The sequence below is a fragment of the Telopea speciosissima genome, chromosome 3 (genome assembly GCF_018873765.1).
Source record: "Telopea speciosissima isolate NSW1024214 ecotype Mountain lineage chromosome 3, Tspe_v1, whole genome shotgun sequence".
NCBI lineage: Eukaryota > Viridiplantae > Streptophyta > Magnoliopsida > Proteales > Proteaceae > Telopea > Telopea speciosissima.
In genome coordinates this window covers 11848924-11860165 of record NC_057918.1, presented here as the reverse complement: position 1 = coordinate 11860165, position 11242 = coordinate 11848924, and the positions used below count along the sequence as shown (strand labels likewise).

Below are 11242 nucleotides of genomic sequence, written 5' to 3'. Positions count from 1 at the left end.
CACTAAGCCCAACTTGAATCTGTCTCTCTCCCACCCCCTATGAAAATGACTCCCTTACCCTCCCCATCCTACCCTCCTTCATTGGGCACAGTGCTAACTCCACGTAAGCCAATGGCTTGCCAACCCTCTCCCTTTAAAAGATCTGGAAATAGATGAAGAATTGTTTTAAGGATTCTCTTGTTTTAATTTCAGGGGTTAAAATTACTTCAGCCCATCGAGGGTTAATGGGTTTATCAAGGTTTGCAAAAGTTCGAAGCATGGGTAAATTTGTAATTTAATTAAAAACTGAAATGAAATCCATCATCCTCTCTAGTTCCCCAATGGTGAAGTGCAATGCAATTTAGGGTAGAAAGGTCAACACTTGACAGGCGAAACATCCAAGTCTAAGTTCATTAACCCATTTTTTATCATGAATTTGGCACCATTGGATATCGTGCTTGTCAGGTGTCGACTTCTCCACTTCCCACACTGAATCGTTGGGGAATTGGAGAGAATTTTAAGGATAAATATCCTATGCGGTACACCATCGGACAGTGCAGTGGCGGTGCGATCTCCACTGCACGCCATGTGGTCTACTAAAATCCAACGCTCTAAAATGCTAGACCAATTTTCAAATGGAAATACCCATTTGACACAAACCCGACTTCCTGATATGACCCGTTTCTAATTGAAAATCGGGTTTAAACAATTTCCCAGTGCACGAGCGAAATCGAAATCGAAATCGATCTTCAGTGTCCTCTTCCCCTGCGAAAGGGTTTTTGATAAAACTTTTGAACTCCCCAACTCCTCCCACCGGCGGCGATCTTCGTGCTTCAGACGATCTGTAGAGAGGGCAGGGAGGAAGCATTTTTACTTCAAGGTTTGTTTCTTCCCATTCATGTAAGACAAGGTAGTCTAAGAATTCAAAATCATAAGCTTCAGCAAACTCATTTTCTGTAGAATTTGTGGATTGGAAAGTGGAACCGGACATTTGGGGATATTTTATAGTTGTATTTTTTATTTTATATTAGAGATTTGGGGACTACCAGTACTGTTCAGAACAGGATATCAAACTGCCAAGAAGGAAGGGAGAAGAAACAAGCACAGAGGAAGTTGAACTGAAGGAAATACACTAGAGAATAAGAACAAAAGAAAGGAGAAGAACTAAGAGGAACTCACCTGATAAGATAGGACTGGATCGATGGAGAAGGGGAAGAAGGCCACAAGGGCAGCAAGCAGTAATACGACAGCAACAATTAAAAAAAAAAACCCATTTTTAGATGGTCAATGCCTTCAATCTTTGGTTACATGACACTATATAAAGATAAAGAAAAGATTTTAACCATAACCTACTAGATCAGCCCAATGCCCTTTACTCAAAAGAACACTAATAAAAGAAAGAGAATAGAGTGTACAACCTTATTGCAGCATTGAATCCAAATGCAATCATAAAATCCCATCCATTAATGTTCATGCTGCAAGAATTGATATCTCAAGTCAAGAGCAGAAGTGCATTAGGTATAGTTTTTTAGTATTTTGAAATGATTCGTAGAGCTTGCAAGTGGTGCTTTGGAGACAACTTGTGCTTTGACCAGGAGTTGTTATAGGGTCACAGCCATATTTTTAAAACAAACAATGCTAAGAGAACTGATAGCTGAAACCCCCTTCCCCTCCCAACCAATCTGAATATTTTGCAGTTTTGCTTCAAAAGCCCCAACAAAGAACAAGAGCTAGGGATGGTTCGGTTGAATGATTTTTTGTGCAGTTCCCATGAATTTTTTTAGCTTGATCACCAGTTTTTAACTGGTTCAGACCTGAACAGGTTCTTTGCTTGATGAAATCTGACTAGAGGCCCCTCATTAGTTCCAATTCAACCAGTTGGTGGGTCAGTTTTGAAAACCATGGTCATGAGAGAGAGGGAAGAGCGGAAGCTTTTCTTTCATTTTGAATTAGTTTTCCCCAACTGGGTTTCGTAAGGGGATTTGGATATTCATGGGAGAAATCGCAAAACCTATATAATCATTTATATCCCATTATGTCTATATATGTTCATTATGGTATCATGATCCATATAATTATCATCGTTTGAGATTTCTTCTTGGAATATTTATGTGCTTACATGTGTCTACAATTGCTTTATATGATGATTCAGTTTCTTGGTTCTGTAAGAAGCTACAGTTCTTAAGCCTCATGTATGGCGTTTATGGTCCAATTCATCAATAATAAGAGGCTTCATTCTATCCATAGAGTCATTCGACTCTACCAAGGCACTGATTTCAATGTCTCTCCTTCTAACGGGTAAATTTTCCTACCTTCTCAGTTTGAATAACAAAATGTTAAAAATGGTTTCATCATTTGTTCTGGGAATTTTTTCTGTTATGTCCTACATTAGTTAAATATAATGGTCGTTTGAGGTTGGTACCGTCTGAGTGTGCTTCATAGTTCTAAATCTCGGCGAGATCTTGAATATCTCGAGAATCTCGAGCTCCTCGAGACGAGATTACATACAAAACTTAAAACCTATAGTGTTTTGGAAATTTCAGCGAATTCTTAAAAATCTCGGTGAAATATTGAAAATTTCAACCTGCTTGAGAAGAAACTACTATTGTTTCTTCTCGAACACTATGATGTGGCATTCATATATCATGCAGACGGAAGACAATGCATGTCGGTTCCATCGGACCATGAGTGGACTTGATCCAATACATCATAGTTCATATCAATAGACAGTCACAAACTCACAATACTGTATTGTTGGGACATGGATGACTATGGTGTCTATGACATATGTATTGTTAATTATACTTGAGTGTCTATTTAATACGCATTGTTCAGTGTACTTTATAGTTTTTACTTTAAGTCCTTAACTATTTCTTAAATAATTATTCAATATTATGTGTCTTCATCCATTATTACATACTTTACTTGTTTTATTTGCCCATTATGTCTCATAGCACTCAAACAATGTGTATAGGCAAATAGTACATAAGGAGTCGACGTTTACTGCCAACCAAGGGTGCAAATCCAAAGCACAAAATTGGGGTTTTTTTTTTTACAATTTGAAATTTGAAATATGTTTATTAAGCCTAAAACAAGCTTCTCTTAAAGTTTTGGAGCCAACTATGGCCATTGCCACCGAAACAAAAAAAAAAAATGTCTCGCCGCCGAGATCTCGAGAATCTCGACCTGATCGAGACACCTCCTTGAGACGAGTTTCTGAACCTTGGTGTGCTGTTAAAGATGCCACACTTCAAATTCTTTGCCAAAAGGAACAATTTTACATGGGTTGTTGCCGGCATCTCACTTTGCATCAGGACTTCTTTTGAAATCCCTACTTGTGTAGTCAAAATCACAAAGATGTAGAATCATGTGGCAACTCAAAGGGGGGGGGGGGTTGTGAATAGGATCTTTTGAGAAATGGAAGGTTGATGGCATAAACTTGAATAAAATACAAATGCGGAAGCCAATAAAATTTTGAGCACACATCCACCCACCCAAAGAATTTGTAAGGAAGTGAGAAATAAGCCAAAAAGAGATGCATCAATTTATATTGGTTTGGGAAATCTTTCCTACATCTGCTCCAAGGAGATACTCACACTCCTTGCTTTTCATAATTTTCTATTGCTTTATTAGGTAGCAATAAAACCCTTACAACTTGTAGTTTTCCCTTTATCTCACTACATACCTTCACAGCAGTCACCAAATGACTCTTCTTGTGTACTAAGCACAAGGCAACAACACTTCAAGAATGAGAAAAAGAAAGCAACCTCTAGAAAGGTAGAATAGCAAGTGAAAGCACAAAGAGTCAAAACCTTTAAAGCCCAAAGAGAGTTACGTAGACGTCTGCACTCAAGTGCGGACGTCCGCTGGGCTTCAACGGTAAAAAACTAGTTGTTAGACATACCAACAGTCATAAAAGCGTCGTGCATTTTGGGCCTATATGGCTGTTTGTGCACTAGTGTGGACATGTGTGGACATCTGCAATTAGGAACTAAACAATACACCCTCTCGGCTCAGATGTCCGCGCTTGAGTATGGACGTCTCCAGCTAAAGGACCTTAAATCAACATTATTCTCAGCTCGGACGTCTGCACAAGTGTGGACATTTGTCCTGTAGTGTAGACGTCTTCACTCGAATGTGGATGTCCTCGATACAGAGTTTGTGTTCGAATTGAGCTAAATCTAAATCACAAAATATCACCTAAGCGAAGGGTATTATTCCTTTAGGTTTTTAGTGACTTAAATAGGGCTTTTTGGGTATGATAGATGTACTTACATAGGGTTACATTGATTTTACAATTTAAAGCAAATAACCGTATTCTATGGAGCTTGATTCCATCTTGATTGCTTCCAAGACTTGATGAAATTCAATGAAAACAACTAAAATATGCATTACAAATGATGAAAAATCATATTAGAAATTGTCAAGGTAACTTAAAAGTACACGTACAAGTGTACTAGTGTTACAACTATAAGTGTTCAACCTTGAGTGAAGGTGAAAAGACCCATATGAAGCCGTTCCTCCAACTCTATGTCAGTATGACAGAGAGTTCCAGGCCAGCTCAAAACCTGAGGAAGATTGCTGCTGTCGACAAAATTGTTCCTCCAACTCTATCACAAAAGAAGGCCATATCATGCTATGTCTAAAGAAACACTCAAAGCCCATCACAACAACATGATAGGTCTCATCGTCAACATACTTTAGGTACCTCAACCTAGGATATAGACCTCCGGATTGAGAAGATGATGCAAATGTGGATCCACAGTAGCTGCTTGGATTGGGCTGATATGGTTGATGGGGGCCTGGGAATGAGAAAATGTTATCCACAAAAGATGAGACACCCTATAACTGATCATCATGAGCAGTGGAGAATGGAGATGATGAAGAGGCATACTGATCATCATGAGCAGTGGAGAATGGAGATAATGAAGAGGCATATTGATCAAACCCATCATACCCGACGATGGATGTTTCTGTAGGAAATGAGGGTGCACGCCACTGTCCTAGCACTCAAAACCCACCATATGCACTATTCTTATCCGGACTTAGGTTTAAGTGTGTCAGACAAGGAAGAAACATCTATCTCCATATCAATGCTGTCATCCTCCTCATTTGATTTGATCGTGCAGTGCAGGTCTCTGGAATAACTTGCATGTGTGGGGGCACATGCACCATGGTCGACATCTTGTGTAGCATGCTCAAATCGAGTCTCTAATGTGAATCAGATTGGCTCTGACTTTGGCTCTGGCTCTGGCTCCAGCTTCGCTTGATCGTACTCCTCTTGAAAGGATGCAAATCTATTGCCACCACCACCATCTCCACCCACCAGATAGTGATAGTGTGCGAGTGTGGGAATTGGAATGTGACTAGTCGACATCCTCATCATCCCTGCTAGACTGGGACTCAAAAGGTCGGGGTGCTATGTGTAAACTACACCCTCTCGAGAAGCTATGAACTTGCAAACATCGACACCTATCTGAATAACAACATTGGGGTATGGCCTACCACCAGGCTGATCCATCATGGGGTCACCTAGTTCCCTCACCCACTCATATAGGATATTCTCCTAATCTGACTCCACCTGGAGGATGTTGGTGAGCTCGCTTAGGTCTTTGCCATTGTCCATGCCCATACGTGTGTACTGCATCTTCAATCTCATGTTGTAGCGCAAATCCACCAACTACTCTAGTTGTTTATGAGCATAGTAGAAGTTGTGAGGAAGGACATGCATAGCTTAGGTCTTTTTCCAAGTATGACCTCGGATATAGCCTATTGGAGGGCAAGGATCCATGTAGCAGACCCCATTTAGCTGAGATTCTCCTGTCTTGCTGGGTTGTGCATCTTTTGCCCGTTTTCTCATCCCTTTTTTTTTTGTTCAGACCTCACTTTCCCTACTTTGTTTAGTGTGGATCCATGTAGCCGACCCCATAAAGTTGGGATAAGGCTGAGTTTGTTGTTGTTTGTTGGAGTGGATAAGTGAAAACGTACTCTAGTTACACTTGCATCCAGAGACGAAACATGTGTGGGAGAGCACCTTAATTGCTATTTTCCTTAAGTTGGGTGCATCTCTCATAGATGACACTCACCATCACCTGCATTAGAATATTCTTGGTAATTGATTGTGCTTGGTACATGCTTACATGAATCAAACTAAGTAGATAAGTTAATGGGCTTACTAGGAGCGGTATTATCTTGATCGGACTTTAAGGCTGCATGGCCTAAAGTCCCAAGTGCATCACTGAAGGTCTTCATCTATGTCCATTTCAAACATTGGTAAGTTAACATCAATACCAATTCGAGTAATTTCATTGATTAGAAATACTTAAGAAACTACGAGTTAAAACTCATTATTACAGGACAATTGTATATCTGGATTAGGCTCCAACTTGGCCACCACATCTTGCACATCTATCAATTCTTGATTTATCCCAAATCTGTCATTGTATTAGTACTTGGGATTGAGATAGTAGGCTGGAAATGACATGAAGAACTTGTTAATACTTATGGAGTTGTAAATGGAAAATAATTTTACTTGGGTAGTATAAAAGAAAACCTCATCAGCCTTATGCAGTGGATGCATAAGTTGCCTCTCCCAGTGATCTTGCACTATCTGAATGTAGCTCCTACCACCACGTGGTATTGCTATTGCCATGTGGTCCTTCATCATCTCCACTGCAGCATACAAGTGTGGTAGGTTAGGCTTCTCAGAGTCAACCATCCTCAAGACCTTCACCACTGGCTCAAGTAATATAATGACCTTCAGGTCGTGTCGAAACTGCTCACTAGGTGTGGTCGACTGGGTTACTCTACCTGTTTGATAAAAAAATAGGGTTGCTCTACCTCCTAGAGAAATTGACTCTCTCCAACAAACCTCTCCTTTGAAGCGAACATATATCTGAGTCCTACCTTCTTTGCTTCAAAGCTCTTTAGGGCAATGTAGTTGGTGGCGAATCGAGTAATGCTCGACCTAATTAAATCCTCACCACACTTGGTCCTTAGCATTTGTAGGGCATGTCCATGGTTATACACGAATTTGGCCACTTGTCTTGCCCTCTCGACCACTCTTCATACCAAGGATTTCTTCTCCATGTCCTTCAGCATGAGGTTAATGGAGTGGGCTGCACATGAGTCCAAAACTGGTGGTACCCGCTGTTGTTCATCGGTCTCTCCCCTGCCTTCTTGAAGTTACTACCGTTGTCCGTCAGCACTTGAACAACGTTCTCTATTTTTACCTCTTGGACCACTTCCTTTAGTAACTTCTATATAATTTACATCCTTCTTTTCCTTGGATGCATCCACTAACTTAAGAAACACATTCCTATAATCAATGTATTCCATGACATTGATGATGGACTGTCTAGTAGGCCTAGTCCAACAATCACACATAACAACATAGTTGTCAAGGCGATAGGTGAAACAAGACGTTGGAGGGCCTTACTAAGCGCTTAGGCGATAAGGCGGCCGCTAGGCGGGGCTTAGGCGACCAAGGTGTTCTATTATATATATATATATATATTTTTATTTATTTATTTATTTATTTATTTATTTTTTAATTTTTTAAATGTATCCATTTTATTTACTACTATTAGTATAACAAATAGCCAAAGACCCAAATAGTGTATTAGAAATTATATAATTCTACTTGTATGTTATATAAAGAAGCATATCATTGCAATGTGGAATAATCATGCTAGCAATTAGGAATGGCCTAATCTGAGAAAACAAACACATGATGAAAAAAATATAGGACATAAAGAAGAAATGAGACATACTGCAATATTCATGAGAAAAACAAATCAATATAAACTAAGAGCATCATAGCATATAATTATGAAACAAAATTATAAATATAAAGAGAAAAAAGGCTGTTAAAATATGTAAGTATTTTATTATACCAACCTCTCTATGATGCCAAAATGAGTATCTCCAGGTCCTCCACTATATTTCTACTCCTGTCAGTCAATACATAAATAAAGTATAAATAAGAAGTTAAGAACTATGAATTAAATCTGACGAGTCTTCAGCCCTCCCCTACTACGACGTGTATAGCAGATATTGGCTCCATTGGTTGATGCTTGAGCCCTCCTTGGTCTATTGTGGCCCTCAAATGATGAAAATGCCCCAGCCACTCTATCAACAGTTCTCCATTCTATAGTCTTTGAAAAGAGGCAGAATAAAACAGACCTTTTGCTATTGCACAGAAGTTTTTTCTCAGCAGACAGGAATATTAAATAATAAAGAATGAGAAAGAACTTAATAGAATTCAAGCTCGGAAGAAATTAATAGAATTCAAGCTCGGCTTGCTAGATCTGTCCTACACTCTTAGAATCCAGGGGGCTCAGTTGAATGTTGTCAAATCCCTCAAAATGCTGCTGGAAAATTTCTGTTCAACAACCCACATAACCTACCACAAGGTTTCAAGGATAGCAGATGAGGATCAGATTGTTCCCTGCTGGTCTAGTTTTTGATTGGTAGTGGAATGCCCAATCCTCTAACAGGTTCTGGAGGATGCACTTTGGATCATCTGATCTTGCCAGTAGTTTGGATGATCTGCTGTATATTCAGATTGGATTGATCATACATGGTCCTGATCTTTAACATGAGATCTAGATTAGTACCATCCAATCCTTAAATTGATGACTACTGTAGAATGGCCTAATTCTCCATCATAATCCATTTAGCCACTTTTGGTTTAGTAATGTATTATTGTATTGGAATGTCTTCTCTTAATGGCCATTTATTTTGATGGTGTTTTGTGATTTTTAGGTTATTTATTTGTGCAGGGATTCCCTGGTCCAGTCCTCTTCTGCATTTAAGACTGCCCCAGGCCTTCCAATAACTACTTCCTTTTCACATGGTTCAAGTTATGTTAGGACTGCACACCACAGAGACTACAAGGGACTGAGCCCTCACTTTGAATCACTTTCTCTTGTAACTTCATTTTGTTCTCTTGTAAAGAGAAGAATTATTTTGATTGAGCATCATAATATTCTCCTAAAATGCCAGCATGCTAAATACACAAGCAATGCATCAGTGATGTTGAAGACAGACAATGATGTCGTCAGATTTTGTCTTGATAAGGCACCTCCTGATCAAAATAGATCCCAGAAGAAGGGGAAGAAACGAAAGATGTCCCGGAAAGCAAAGTTGAATGAACTCAGATTCTATCGCTTAAAAGCAAAAAAGAAGATGACATCGCCAAATCCAGAAGTTAGGATTAGGTACAGACTTGAAAAGGTTGGTCTACCTATATTCTTTCTTTCCCTTTTACTGCCTTGGAATTTTCATTCTCTCTCTCTCTTCCTGGTGGCTACACACTACACAGGTCCATTTCATTGAGATTATATTGTACACTCTTGTTGTATCTGAATTTTCCTGTCTTTATATACCTATGGTTAAAACTTGGACAGAGATATAGCCAGCTTCTATGGCAGATTGGAATCTGGCCTGAATGTATTTTGATCTTTAGTAAACACCATGATGTCATCTTTCAAAAGTAAAACAACTAGGATAACAATACATTGAAAGGGAATATATATTTGTTTCTCATTCCTTGTCCTCCTCCATATATTCACCTAACATCTTCAGTCATAATCTCTCATTTTCATCTCTTTGTACTTTTTTTTTTGGTCAAAGTGAATAATGTTTCTGTTCTCTGTCCCTGTCTCTATCTCCCTCTTTTTGGGGGTGGGAGAAGCCGTTCTATAGTTGGATTCCTTTCTTTTTGTTTCTTTAAGGACAATTTAATTGCTTGTCTCTTGCTTTTGTGATGATGGATAGTCTTCTGGACCAAAAGGTTGCTCAATCGTTCAACAATTTCATTATGATGCTTCAGGCTAAGCGAAAGGAGGCATGGTTGATTGAGAAACTGAGGAAATTTGAGGTTCCTAAAGCTCCATCTGAAACATATGATCCTGAGGTTTTGACGGAGGAAGAGAAATTTTACCTCAAGCGTACTGGTGAAAAGAAGAAGAATTATGTGCCAGTTGGTAGACGTGGAGTTTTTGGAGGTGTTGTTCTCAACATGCATCTCCATTGGAAGAGACATGAAACTGTTAAGGTTGTGTGTAAGCCTTGTAAACCTGGACAGGTTCATGAATATGCTGAGGAGCTTGCACGGCTAAGTAAAGGCATTGTGATTGACATAAAAGCTAACAACACCATAATATTCTATCGTGGAAAGAATTATGTGCAACCAAAGATTATGTCTCCTCTCGATACCTTATCTAAGAACAAGGTAATTTTGGTCATCAATGCATTGTCATATGCTGTATCCATTTCTTGATGCTGGAGGATAAACCATTGCATAGATATTTCAATTTATTTCCTTAAATTGCAAAGGGTGTTTGAGACCATGAAAAAGGATTAATAAATAGGAGATTGTTTGGGGAGACAAGGATGGTAATTTAACCAAGTGGTTTGCAAATATAATAGTTTGCAATTGAGACCAAATACCAAAATTCATTATATCACTGACATATGTATCCTCAGTGCATTGATTTTCTTTGTGTTTCTTCTCAAAAATTTGCAGGCCTTGGAAAAGTACACGTATGAACAGTCCCTTGAACACACAAGCCAGTTCATTGAGAAGTTGGAGAACGAGCTGGAAGAGTACAATAAGCACCTTTCCCGGTACAAAAAAGGAAAAGAGGCTGCATCAGAAGATTCTGCGGCTAATATCTGATGGTATTTTTCTATCATTGCACTTTCTACATCCTAAATACATTTTGGGGAAGAAAAGGTGGAAATATCTCCTGAAGGTTGCCATAGTGAGGTCAAGCAATAGCAGTAACTCTCTCAATAGAGTGACAAAAGCGCACTGTGGCACCCTGAAAGATCATACCATTGCAGTATTACTGGTGTTAGAACTGTTTTTCTGAGAGCTTAAATGAATTGGAGTTTGTAAGTTAATCCCGTGTTTAGACATCAAAACCTTGGAACCCCAGTGTCATCTGCTGCTTGTTTTCTGATATGGGTAGTGAAATTCACAACCATGAATCTGTCAAATGACCAGATTCATGATGTCAGCTATTCCTCAATTCATATTCTGATTTGCCATATGATTGGTTATGTACCTAAGCTTCCACCTGTATACTCTGCACAAATTTGTGGATCTCAAGTGAGACCAACCAATAAATAATTCTACAATGAAGGCAATTTTCAGGAAAATGGAAGACATATCTCATGGAGTTGGCATGGTTTTAGCACCAGCCATGGTTTGTCATCCATTGGGGCAGTTTTGGTATTTGGATGGACTGCAATG

General features: G+C 39.1%; 1 protein-coding gene across 1 annotated transcript in view; it reads left to right on the top strand.

Moving 5' to 3' along the window:
• Positions 1 to 10772, top strand: part of LOC122656705 (uncharacterized CRM domain-containing protein At3g25440, chloroplastic) — a 28167-nt gene extending 17395 nt beyond the window's left edge. Inside the window, exons 2-5 of the mRNA XM_043851321.1 lie at positions 2146 to 2277; positions 8763 to 9216; positions 9815 to 10216; positions 10511 to 10772. Coding sequence (XP_043707256.1) covers positions 2174 to 2277; positions 8763 to 9216; positions 9815 to 10216; positions 10511 to 10663 — 1113 coding nt within the window. The 5' untranslated portion in view covers positions 2146 to 2173 and the 3' untranslated portion in view covers positions 10664 to 10772. The remainder of the gene's footprint in view (positions 1 to 2145; positions 2278 to 8762; positions 9217 to 9814; positions 10217 to 10510) is intronic.
• Positions 10773 to 11242: the final 470 nt, after the last annotated feature.